Source organism: Euprymna scolopes, chromosome 27 (genome assembly GCF_053919585.1).
Source record: "Euprymna scolopes isolate OS-2025 chromosome 27, ASM5391958v1, whole genome shotgun sequence".
NCBI classification, from domain to species: domain Eukaryota; kingdom Metazoa; phylum Mollusca; class Cephalopoda; order Sepiida; family Sepiolidae; genus Euprymna; species Euprymna scolopes.
Window position 1 is genome coordinate 51,409,882 of NC_136508.1, and position 13,957 is coordinate 51,423,838.

The following is a 13,957-nucleotide window of genomic DNA, read 5'->3' on the forward strand; positions in this document are numbered from 1 at the left end:
CCATCTACTAGTCGACCTGTTTTGTAACCATTCTGTGCTTCCACCTCATAATTTAATAAAAAAGATATTGTGAAATTTGAATTTAACCTGAAAAAGGCTATTTAAAAATAGCGCGGTAACGAAAGTGCACAAGCACCAAAGTAAATTTTTGTCATTTTTTATTTATTGTATTTCTTTTATTTATTTATCCCCCCCTCCCCGGTTTGTTTGTTTCGAATTTGTCTGCGTCTGTTACTTTGCTCGACTTAATTCGGTGACTGCCGGTCGAGTCCGAACCATAATTGACGGAAAATCCTGAGGATTTGGGTAAAATTCTGCAATTTATAAAATAAAATTACAACTTTGCGTTTCATTTTCGCCATCCGTTAAATCTAAAAAAAATATTAATATTTTAAAAAATTATCAAATTTAAGATGGAATATACTTCTTAATAGAAAATGGGAACAGTTTATCAATTTGGGGGAGAATATTAAATCGGCGGGTTTATGGTTCTATAACATAGATTCGAAAAAGTGGTAAAAAACAAATATATAACAAAGGCAAGACAAGTTACTCTTCTACCTACCTAGAAAAGGTTTTAGTGGTTTTACTCACTTTAAAACGTGTAATCTGTTCGAAAATCTGTGGGGTATATGGTTAGAAAAGAAGAAAAAAAAAAAGAAACGTACCAGGCGTATCTGCATCGCTTTTTGGGAAAGAAGAAGGAAAGGATGGCCACTCATTTGTATATGCAAAGGGCATCTTCGGAAGGCAGAGCATGATGGGAGAAGCTATTTCTTTTTCCTGTCTCTTCCTTTTTTTTTTCTAAATAGGAGGATATAAAAGCAGGGAAAAATTCCCTGGGGGAGTAGAGAGAAAAGAGTCGTGAACATCTTCTCTTGAAAAGAATTTTGTATTGCTGACGTTCGGATCGTACAGTGTGACATTGGTGGCGAGAGGCCAGGTGTGGTTGATTGGAAAAGAAGAGGGCAGAAACGTGCTGTTGTCGAGAGAGTGACTCACTCCTTCCCGAACCCCAGAACTGAATCCTGATTATAACCCTAGAAAATCAATACAGTGTTTATCGATATATTTTAAAAAGAAAAATGGCGGACTGCTCGCTGTTGAACACGGTTAGTTTGGGAAAATGAGTTCAAACAAACAAATTATGCAAAATAATGTTAGAAACCCACCGAATATATGTCCGCCTATGTCACGGTAACATATATTGAGCGAGTTTCTAACAGTATTTTGTATATTTTTTTTGTTTAAACTCGTTTTCCCAAGCTTACCGTGCTCAACGGCGAGCATGCCGCCATTTGCATTTTTCAAATATATCAGTAAACACTGTGTTTTTCGAACTGAATAAACACGTTACATTAAATAAAAACGCTAAAAAATTATCCAGTTAGGTAGAAAAGTAACTTATTTTGCCTTTGATAACATTTATTTGTTATATATTTGTTTTTGACAACTTTTTCGGATCTATGTGTAAAATAAGTAGAAAAGAGGCTTGCCTTTTTTTTTGTTGTTCTTGGCCTTCGGGCCGGGATCAAAGTGTATGCCGATGCTGCACGTAAGATAATTTGTACCAGTCAATGGAGGGGAAACGCTCTATACTGGGACAATTATTATTTTTGGTAACCAGAGTGTCCCCTGTTTACCTACTTTTAGGGAAGCTGGTTTTTACCCCATATTAAAAACGGCCTTGTGCCTAATTTGCTTTGGTGGGGAAGCAAATAAATACAGTAAAACAAACCCAAATCGGCTAATAATTGTGAAATAAAATATGAATGGGTACTTGTACAGTTTAATCAAGACATTTAAAAAAAAAATGAAAATATCGAAAAAGGGTTATATTGTACGAAGTTCTCCGAAAAAAAAATTTCACTTAATTTCATCAAGTAGTTTTTTTAATTTTTTTTTTTTTTACAGCGAAAAAAAAAAAAAAACAATTTGTTATGATTCCGAGCAAAAGGTTCGATTTTTAGGAAGAAAAGCTAGTAATAAAGATGGAGAGAGAGTCTCGGCGCTTTACATTGAGTTATCTCCCCGTGGCGTGTTAAAAATTTCCATAATGGTTACTTCAACTCGCTCTCATAAAAATGTTTTTTTTTCCACTGTAAAAAAAACAAAACAAAAAACAAAACAAAGCAAAAACTACTCGATCAAATTAAGTGAAATTTTTTTTTTCGGAGATCTTCACTCTTCAGTCCAAAACGGATACATACAATTTTTTTTCGATAGTTTCATTTTTTAGTCTTGATTAAACTGAATGAATTTGTTGATGTTGCTAAAATTTTCCGCGACTTGTTTAATTTTTAGTTTGTTGTTGGATTTTTTTTTTATTTTTTCGTAAACTGCTTTGGCAATTTCCTAGACTCACTTCATTTGATGCTGGTGAAGATGAGGTCTTTTTTTTTTTTTTTTTTTTTTTTTTTTTACTTAAAATTGTTTTATTAGTCAATGACCATTACCAGATTTCGTTTTGTTGTCTATACTGCAAAATGCCCTATATTTAAAAAAAAAAAAAAGTGACGTAAAAGCGAAACAAACATGAATTAAAAAACCTTTCAGCCACAGTGGCCAGTTTTAAATATATTATTTCTTTATTTTTGTTGTTTTAGAATTTTACAGTTCCCAAGATTACTAATAAGTTAAATAAACCAAAGCTAAATAAATAAAAGTTGTGAGTTTCTAAACGTATTGCGTATCGATTTATATAGTTTCGTTTGGTATGGCATTTCGGTTTTACGAATTTTACATTTGTATTCAGTTATATCAAAGTAAATTTAAAATGATGAAACTAAATAAAAAGAATTAAGAGTATTTTCTCAACCTTTACATTTAACACAATTTAAAAAAGTAAACAAAAAATATTTTTATTAGAAGTAGAACTTTTTAAACAATATGGTTTCGTTTCGTTTCGTTTCAGTTTTACGAAATTCCTATTTTTTGTATAGATCTAATGCCATGTGATTAAATTTGGCGCCAAATCTAATAGACCTTGTTTTTGTAAAATGGTCTTACAAAATTCTGGTAAACACAAAGCAGAATACGATGGAGAAAATGCTGGGTAAGTGTTAATAAAATTATCAAACTGATTTTTGATAAACGTAAATTTAATACGAATCCTATCCGTCTAGATTTAATTTGTTTATCTACATATTTTCGACATAATGTTTACTTAAACTACCCTAATGAAACTTGAAACAAAAACATTAAAAGAAAATAAAGATCTTCCGAACTTAAACTGTATAAGTACGATTTTAATGAGTGCTTATTTATTTTCGAAACAAAGCTACAGAAAAACCTGACAAAAACAAACAAACAAAAAACAATAAAATAAAAAAAACACAAGCAACTTTATCACGTACGTACTCGTCACGGAACAAAGATATCATATTCCAAAAACTCACGTAAATTGACCAAGTAATTTGTTTTTAACTAAGAAAATCACATTTATGACGAAGCGAGAAATAATGTTTTGATCTGCCATGTTTAATAAATACAACTCAATCCGAACTATCAAGATCAAAATCAGTCTCATAGTGCTTACGATTTCCTATTAAAATCGCTGAAAATCGTAAATGATTTTTTTATATAAAAAGGTGCGGTAAATTTTTACCTGGTTTCCACCTTAGCATTTTCTTTTAAAAAAGACGACTTCGAAGGTTTTCAGGTATGCTGAAAACGAATATCACATTAAGATTTTTCGCAAATAAGTAGATTTGGATATGAAGAAATGACATTGCTTAATATCCGAAAAATTTAAATGCTATGTTCATTTTCAGCATGCCCGAAAATCTGTAAAAGTTGTCTTTGGCGGACCTGAACGAGAATAATCACCCGCCCTATATATTAGTGTCCAATCATTAATAATTCACTGAAAAAATTGCCCCCCCCCCCGAAAACCGTTCTTAACATGAGGAGGTTGGGGGTGTTTATTCTGAAAGCCGTTCTTAACATGGGGATATTGTGTTTTTTTATTCCGAAAGCCGACCGGGGGGGGGGGGGTGATTCTTGTTTAGGCCTGCCTCGTCTTTTTAAAGGAAAATGTTAAGGTGGAAACTGGGTAAAAATTTACCTGTATTTTTTTTTTTTTTTATTAGTCCCACCTCCACAATTTTTTTTTAAATGACTTTTCCAGGTGTTCGACTATGCTGAATACGAAAATCACATTTAAATTTTGCAGAGACTAGTAGTTATCGAAATATAAAGACCTGTATTATGCACTGTAATTCTCTGGCGGCCATGTTTTTATGCGTGATAAACAAGTCTACTTCACAGGTAAGTAGACTTGTTTATCGCACGCACGCAGGCGGGGATCCGAACTTTGGATTAGCCTCTAAAGAGGCCGTCCTATCAGCAGGTGTAAACTACTGGGGCTGCTGTATTGCCATTTGGTGAATGGATTTTGGAGCATGCAGTAACTTCCGGTGAGGCTTCTTTGATGCTATATTAGTGGCTAATATTACAACTTTACCTTATCATGGTCTACAATAAATCATTCTTCGTTTCTCTTACTTTTCCTCTCTACCCTGCTCCAACCAACCTTACTGGCCGCTATGATAAATCCCCATATTCCTTCATGAAAAGTCTCCAGAAGCAATACAAGATTAAACCCAGAACTCCAACTTCCAATGTTAACTCCCCACTATCATGTCGCCTTCTCCAACATCAGAGGTCTACAGTCCAACCTTCCAGAGCTTGAAATCCAAACCAGGCCTATTGTTCCTGTGCGAAACTAGCGTTGAACCAGCTGAGATGAGTCTACGATTAAAGTAAACTCTAACTTTACATCAAAATCTGATCCCCAAGTTTGCCATGGGCATGGAATATATGCCTACATTAGAGATGGCTTCCCATGTGGTAGGGACATCTCCAGAGAAGACCCTAAATTGCCCTACATGTGCTTCTGAGTAGCACTTGCTCACAACAGCACCGTGTTCATATTTGCCCTTTATTGCCTCCACAACAGCAGAGTTACTATCTTTAAGAGAACCTCTGAAAAAATTGGTCACATCTGTCTGCTCATCTCTCGGCTAACATTCAAATCTGTAGAGACTCCAATGCTGAATGGCTAGCCCATTCAATAGATGATGAGAGAATATTCTGTCATGATTTCTTCACTGCTTACGACCTAACTCAGATTATTCACGAAACCACCCATGCGCCCGACACTTACAGTCAGTATGCAAGTCTCCTAGATCTTTTTCTTACAACTTGCTCAGAGCTCTGTTCATCCTTCTTTCTGTTTCCACTGGGATCCTCCAACCACTTGGTTGTCTCAGTTAGGATAAAAACAAAATGTAATAAGTCCTCAGATGTACCTCCCCATCGTACAGTATATCAATACTCTATGGCTGACTGGGATAGCTTCGATACATTTATATCATATAAATTTGCACACCATGTTTAAAATGAGTATGTCCTTTATATTAAATGATATCAAACCTAATAGAATGGTTAATTGTAGATATAGACCCCTTTAGACCCTCCAAAATATTCCAGCAAAAACCTAACAGCCAGCCAGAATGTGCCACTACCATTGCACACAGAAACCTTTTTTCCATTGCTTTCAACGAAATAAATGTACTGAGACTGCCAGCAACCACTGTAAAGGAATAATAAAGAACGTGAGAGAGTTGTATGCTCAGTCCGTCAAGTCCAAATTAGCTGAGCAGCGGCTTGGGTTTCATAAGTTTTGGTGAATAAACAGCAGAAGTGTGTGCTGTATCCCAACTATCAGCAATTCACCTGAGGTAATCTTGTTAGTATCAGACAAAGCCAAACTTTTTGCCAAGAACTTTGCAGCAAATTCTACTTTATGTGATTGGGGCCGCCAACCCTTATGCACTTCCCCCTGTGTCTGAAAGCATGCTATGCGGCATACAAATATCTGTGCGTGATGTTGCCAAGCTACTAAAAGATCTTGATGCCAATGACGGCATTCCAATTATAGTGCTCAAAAAGCTTTGATCAGAACTAGCTCCCATACTTACAAAGCTGTTTAAATGTCTTAAGGAGAAATGCTTCCCAACACCCTGGAAAACTTCATTAGTCTGCCCCATATTTAAAAATTCAGGTGATCGGTCATTCCCTCTCCGTACAGACCAATCAGTCTCCTATGTGTTATGAGTAAGTTGTTGGAACCTGTATTTAATAGAGAAGTGGGCAACCACCTCAACAAAAACAACTTACTCGGTGACCTGCTATATGATTTCCGTTCTGTTAGATCTACAACTGAGGTGCTAACTGTAATATCTCACAGGATTAGTGAATCTCTTGATGGAGGACTTTATTTCTAGGGCAGTTGCTCTTGACATATCAAAGGCTTTTGATAGGGTATGACATAAAGGCCTACTTCTCAAGATCTCCAACCATGGTATAGCTGGAAATTTCTTCTCAATTATTAAATCATTTCTCTCTAATAGAGTATTGATTGATGATCAGAAACTCACAGTATTAACACGGGAATCCCTCAGATATCCATCCTGAGCCCAACTCTCTTTCTGATTTACATCAATGATCTCCCAAATCACATTCTTAGATCATTCGTAGATATTTATGCAATCAACACGACCATCTATGGCAACACTCCAGGACCGGAAATGACCAAGATTTCTCTGATTCTCTCTTGTCTGATCTTGAGCATGTGATGCAATGGGGAAAAAAGTGGCTGGTCAATTTTAATGCATCTAAAAGCAAGCTTATCTATTTCAATCAGTCTGGCCCTCTTGGAAAAGCTCTATGTTTTGACAAACTTCTTGGTTTGACCTTCACTCCTGATCTGAAATGGAGCACATGCATCAAATCTGTTGCCAAGGTTGCTGGAAAAATGGTTGGATCATTCTACTGATCAAGTAGATATCTCACTGTTGATACAATCCTCTACCTGTATAAGAGCCAACTACGTCCTAGGATGGAGCACTGTTGCCACATTTGGCCAAGAGCTGCTCCAAGCTACATATTCTGCCATGATGGAGTTCAAAACTGACTTTGTAATCTAGTAGGGGATGCTCCTTTCTACAATGTGTTTCCCACAGATGAGACATTGCTAACCTGTCTCTGCTTTATCATTATTTTCATGACAAGTGCTCATCTGGAGTCCAATATGATCATCTTCAAGACCAATGTAAACAAGTTCTTGTTGAACTGTCCCATTAAGTAATCAGAGATTACAGTTGGGATATCTGCAGTAGAACGGGCTTGAAAAGATATTTAGTATCTGTGAGGTGATGGACTAGTGCTTGATTGATTAAGGACTCAAAAAGTTTTGAAAAGAGGGAGGAGGCTAATGAGGCGATAATTTAGTGGGTCAGAAGTTTTGTAAACTGGTACCACCGAAGTAATTTTCCAGCAATCAGGAAAGCAAGATGAAAAAGATTTGGTAAGGCATTTATTGTAGAGTTTGAAGAAAACTTGGACAATCTCAGAGGAGTGTATATATATATATATATATATATATATATATATATATATATATATATTTTTTTTTTTGACAGTATAGCAGGGATCAGATCAGATTCACATGCTTTTAAGGTGTCTAGGTTTTTTATGATATGAAGAACTTGAGAAGGGTTGATTTTCAGAGTATTGAGTGTGGCTTCTGCAAAGGAAAATCTGTGAAGTAGTGGTTAGCTAGGTTCAAAGTGTAGTTAGAGACAAACCGTTGAGCAAGCAGGTTAGCCTTTTAGATTGCCATGTAAACGACTTCAAGGTTGTTGGATAGTGGCGGAATTATTAATTGTCCATTATTTACTACACTGTTATAAATTTTCCAGAAATCACAAGGTCCTAATTTCTGTGACTCAATGCGTTTTCTGATGGTTTCGGTATATCTTCTCTTAGCTGCGACTATTTCGCTCTTACAATTATTTCTAGCGTCTTTTTGTTCTGGACTTATGTTGGATAAATCTGCGGTATGCATGCTGCTTTTGAGCAATGGCAGCTGCACAAGTAGAAGTAATGGAGTCTAAAGGGGTGATAATTTAATGGGTCAGTTCTTTGGCCAAAATTCCTGTAAACTGGTACCACAGAAGCAGTTTTTCAGCAGTCAGGAAAGCAACGTTCTTCAAGGCATTTGTTGTATAGTTTGGAGAGGACTGGAGCAACCTCAGCAGAGCATTTTTTTAATAGTACAATCGTGATGAGATCAGGTCCACATGCTTTTGAGGTGTCTAGGTTTTTTATGATAGCATGCACCTGAGAAGGGGTAATTTTCAGATCATCCAGTGTAGCATCTGTCTGTAAAGGAAAGTCAGGGAGGAAGTGTTTTGCTGGGTACAATGTGGAGTTTGAGGCAAACCGACTGGCAAGTATATTAGCCTTCTCGGTTGCTGTGCAAACAACCTCATGATTATTAGATAGTGGGTGAATTGTTGATTGCCTATTATTTACTATACTGTTGTAGATTTTCCAGAAATCATGGGTTCCTAATTTCTGTGCTTTGATTCGTTTTCTGGTGGTTTCGGTATAATCTCTTTTAGCTGTGGCTATTTCTTTCTTATAATTATTTCTAGCTTCTATACACTTTTATCTGTTTGTAATGGACTTATGTCGATTAAATCGTCGGTATGCATGCTGCCTTTGAGCAATAGCAGCTGCACAAGTAGAAGTAAACCATTGGGAAGGGTTAGGTTTGTTATGGAACTTTCATGTGGGAACATGTGCTTCACTTGCTGGTTTGAACCATTCAGAGGTCTCATGTGCACTATTCCGGAGAAAGAGAAAAGGTATTTCCCCATGGGGTATCTCTAATGTGATCCCTGATGGCTTCTCAGTCAGCCTTCTAGTAGTACCTTGTCGTAATGAGCAATGGCTCTTCAACTTGAAGTCAAGAATTTACGGTGATGTCTATCATTACTACGATGTGGTGATCAGCATTCTCGAGTGGGTAATGGGCATTTGTTACACAATTTTTGGGAACTGGGGTTAGAAATAGGTCTAGCAGTAAGACTTGCTGATCCTGTCAATCTGGGAGACAAATCAGGAACGTTACTGTTGGTGTCAGGGAATGAGGTATAGAAAAGATATGTATGATGCTACAAGCTGTGTCCGTGTTGTTAATGAGGATATAACCCCAATGATTTCGACAATCTTATTTATAACTACGGTTAGGGCAATCAACCAATGAGAAGCCTCCAACCTTATTATAAAAATATTGAATTTTGGATTCAAATCAGTTCGCCGTCAACCTCCGTCTTCAAACGACTGAATCATGGCTGCATTGATTCTTCGCCGCCATCTTTGTTATTAAAAATTACTCAACACTTGAGATTGTGACTGCATTGATTCTTTGCCGCCATCTTTGTTACTAAAAATTACTCAGCACTTGAGATCGTGACTGATTTGATTTACTATCGCCATCTTTGTTCAACATAATGTGTCAACACTTCATACGTGTAATTAGAGAAACCAATTCAATTACTGTGGCAGACATTAAAGTCACCAAATATATGTACTTGGACACTAGTATCTAGGGAGAATGCTGCATCTATGCTGTCAGAGACCTGGTTGATTAGGGTACAGTCCTGGGACAAGTAAACACGGTAGAGATGGTATGAAATAGGAGTTTACTCACAATCATTGTTTATCAACGCAGAAACTGCCAAGGGCGATGACTTGATCAATAACTCAATTTGGTCCTTATCCAAAATTCAACTGAATTATAAAAACAAAAATACAGAAAAATCTACATAATTGTACGTATCCGTCACGGAATGAAAATTTTATATTCTGAAAATCATGTAACTTGATCGGGTACATGTTTCATCGAGTCTTATATGGAACTTTAATCACACGACAGTAAAAGATTCTTTAAGTTCGCAAAGCTAGAACACTTACCTTGAATGGATTCCTCGATTCAGTTTGTGCCGCAAAAACATCGCATTTAGGGTGCTTCATTAGCTGTTTAGTGGCCTCTCAGGTTGAGGATTTAATAGATTAGCGATTAAATATATCGTCATAAAGTTGAAAAGTTCAATACAGTTCATGACAGAAGAATATGCCAAATTGGTTCTTTATTCTTACAAGTCCCAATCAGGGAATTAATTCAAGCTCCCCACTAAGGGGATTAAAAAGAATTCACAGGAGTATGAATTCCTAGGAATGCTAATCTGTGGGTATGTAATGTCGTACAGAGTTACACTCATGTCAATACATAGCGACCCAATACATTGTCGACTCCGTTGCAAAGGAAACAAAGACAAGGAATAGGAAAGAAATCCAACTCACTGTTTCAAATTTTAAGAAAAGAGCTTCATTCCTCATTCTCCCGCCATGTGTGATTTCTTCTTACGGCTGTGACGTCACCCATGTCTCTAACGTAATCACGATCCTCTCAAACGTGATCCCTGTCCATCTCTCTAACCTTATTGATCTGCACACACGTTATTTTTATAACTTTTTCGCACACAGCTCTATCATTTTCATACAGTTGCCATAATGCAAAATGAAAAATAGGGACTCCTTCCCCTAAAGATAATGTGGTGGTGTTGCTCGTAAGCTGCAGTGTAGCATTTTATTATCGTGACTGAATGTGACAAAAATTGTGTTCGTAAGCTACATAAGATAGTGGCTAGTAACCTAGATGTATTGAATTTGTTTGTGGCATCTGTTGTTGCAAACCTATGATACTTTGGTCCGGATGGGGATTTCTGCATTCATTTTATTATACATGGAGATGTTAAAATGATATTGTGTGTGTGTGTATTTTTCTACCTGAATCGGTTAACTGCTATTTCAGTCATGTAAATTATTTAGAGTGAAATGGAATTTTGTATTGCGTTCAAACAACTTCAACCCCCAAAATATAGTTGCTATCTGAAAAATTTGTGCATTAATATCCTTCTCTGCTGAACCTCCTCTTGCTATAAAATAAAGAGATTATGTGTGAAAAACAACAGAAAAATATTAGAATTTAGAGTCAGGGGATCAATTTCGTATATAAATTTAATGCAAAATGATCCTCCATTTCTGGGTCATGCTAAATTTAAGAGCAGTTAACTATTTTTTTTTTTTTTTTTTACCACAAACCTTTAATTGGAGTGGTAAGGTCAAACAACAAGTAATCACTTACAAAAAGATTTTCTCCCTAAAAAAAATTAACAAAAAAACAAAACAAAAAAGGATTTATCTCTATTATAAGTCGACAGATGAGGTCCCAAATTCTAGCCTTGTTTTCAATTTTGGAAAAGATGACAGTTTGAACCCGTGTTGAGGCTCTGTGTGTGTTTTTTTTTTATACTTTAGAGTCACGGTTTATCAAAGCCTAGAGGCTACTCAAGGATAATAAATGTCAGGTAGATGATAGTGGAAATTGGGTACAAATTAATTAAGATATCACAACAAGAACTTGTTCACATTGGACTTGAAAATGACCATGTTATAGCCAGCTGAGAAGCAGTTCCATGGTATTGTGTTCCACAAACGAGAAGCTTTTGAACTTTTGATAATGAAGTTGGGAAATGTGGCAGTGGTATTGAAAGCAGATTCAGGAGTAAATAACTTCTGATGAAATTGTGACCAATATGGGAATATCAAAGTGAAACTAATAGGTTCTACACTTTACTTGAAAGTGACTTGGAACTGTGCGTTCATCTTCATGAGGCATTATATATACTCGCTAATATTCCCAAATCGTCACCCATCTGGTATTGGCCAGGCACAATATCGCTTAACTTCAGTGATCTGACAAGGTGATTATCCTGCATATAAACCAACGTAACTGACTTAAAATCATAATATATTATGAAAATGGCCCCCCTCTCTCCCCCCTACATGAAATGAAATAATTATTTCTGTCTGAAGGCACTAGCTTCCTAAGAAAAATACATCAAACATTGATGTTATTGTTTCTTTTTCCTTTTCCTTTGTAAAACTCAATCATGTTCTGCATAGTCAAAAACAAAAACAACAATTTTCTTCTACAAAACAATCAAACCAAACTTCATGAATAAATAATTGGAGATATATAAAAGACTTGAAGCATAAAAACTTTTTCCAAAATTACTCGATTCATCATTAAATAACCACATAAAGGGATAATATACCGTAAAACAAAACAATTAAACTAACCAACCAACCAACCAACCAACCAACCAACCAAACTAACCTATCTCTGGCCAGGTTATTATTCAAACTACATAACCTGAAGTGCAACAGATTTTGATATTAACCCAGTGATGTGATTGGGGATCAGTGCTTGATAAAGACACCATCTCTAGACAATTGCCTACCAAGGTTAAAGAATACTTCAATGTTCCTTAGACAATACTTATTGCCTCTACTCAAAAAAAAAAAAAAAAAAAGATTGGTCTTAGAGACTGACAAATTTCTATGTTTATATAAAGAATTTTGTGTGTGTGAGTTCGTTCTCTATGAACTCCAAAATGGCCAGGTCGATTTTTATAAAATCTTACACAAATGTACTTTATATATCTGGCAGTGTTCTTAGATAGGTTTTATAACGGAATGTCTTCGATAAATATCAATAATAAAAAAAATCACTCAGTGCATTGGAACGAGTGAGGAAGGTTCCATTTCTACAAGCTATTTTCGGCATGATGTCAGGATTTGATCCCAAGCTGATTCCACTGTTTGATGGCAGCAGCGCTGAGCAGTCAGTCCAGGAATGGGTGGAAAAGGCAGAATTGATATGCCAGCTCAGCGGTGTGAAGCGTCTGGAATCCCCTTCGCTGGGGACGCATACGCTGTATACCAGCAACTAATGGATGAAAAGAAGGCAGATTTCACCTGCATCAAAAATGTCCTCTACACAGCATTTGCACTAGATCCGGTTGCTGCTTGGAAGGATTTTATGGCACGCAAGTTACATTCGGGGGAGACGGTTGATGTTTATCTGGCAGAACTGAAGAAGCTTGCAGTCCTGTTCAGAGGAATGTAAGACAAAGACCTTGTGTACGCATTTATTGCAGGATTGCTTGCTAGTGTGGAAGGTCTGCTCCGAGCCTCGTCCCAAGTAGATGAGATGGATATCTTAGAAGTATTAGCGTGAGCACGAGTGATACTAAAAAAGACCCCAGAGACTGTAGACCACACGGCAGCCGTGCAGCCATCACAGGGTGAATCTCAGGACCTCGACGCAGTTACAAGCTGCTACAAGTGTGGTGGGTCCAACCATTTGGCCCATAATTGTCTCTCGTCAGGCTCACTGACTCAAAGGCTTAGCGGGCCTCAGTGCTACAAGTGTAAAAACCGGGGACACTTGGCCCGTGCCTGTTCAGGAAACGGACAAGGGAAGGAAACTACAGCGCCAGTCTTCTCCCAGATCGTCACTGAACAAGGCGCTGCCTGTAGTGAGCGTGCACGTTAACAGACGCGAATGGCTCGCCCTTGTAGACACTGGATGCACACAGACCCTGCTGCGCAAGGCATGCTGCGATACTTGGTACAAGGAGAGAATTCCGGTGCTAACTCTGGGTAGAGGGTCACTGGCCTCTTGCGGGGTGAGCGTCATTAGCACAAGCATCGGCGATGGGTCTGCAGTAGCCATGCGAGCCCTGGTGGTGGACGGGGAGCTGCTTGGGTATGACCTTCTTCTAGGGTTGGATTTGATTACACAGCTGGGTGGAATCACTTTGGACTGCGCCGGCAAAATAGAGTTTTTCCGACATGAGAAACACGTTTGCGCCACGATTACTTTGGACGAGCCTGACTTTCATGCGGAGTACAACAGGGAAACCAATGCGTGGACAGCATCTTGAAAGTGGTCAGGCGATGAACCACCAATATCCCAACGGAACTGACTATCAGAGTACCCCCCCCCTCCAATGAGGCTCAGGGGGCAGTATGAAGAAGAACTGCAGACGGATCAACAATGGCTGCCTGCTTCCATACTCAAAGGATGAGCTTGGACCCCACTGAGGACTGATTCCCCTGATGGCCAGCAAACAGAAGGTTTAACCCATCCTGGGCTACCGTTAGCTTAATGAACATGTCGATCCATACATGT

General features: G+C 37.5%; 1 protein-coding gene across 1 annotated transcript in view; it reads left to right on the forward strand.

Moving 5' to 3' along the window:
- The first annotated feature begins 2,960 nt into the window (after positions 1-2,960).
- Positions 2,961-13,957, forward strand: part of LOC145248856 (DNA polymerase epsilon catalytic subunit A-like) — a 191,724-nt gene continuing 180,727 nt past the window's right edge. The window contains exon 1 of the mRNA XM_080110580.1: positions 2,961-3,055. Within this exon, the coding sequence (XP_079966706.1) occupies positions 3,000-3,055 (56 nt within the window). The 5' untranslated portion in view covers positions 2,961-2,999. The remainder of the gene's footprint in view (positions 3,056-13,957) is intronic.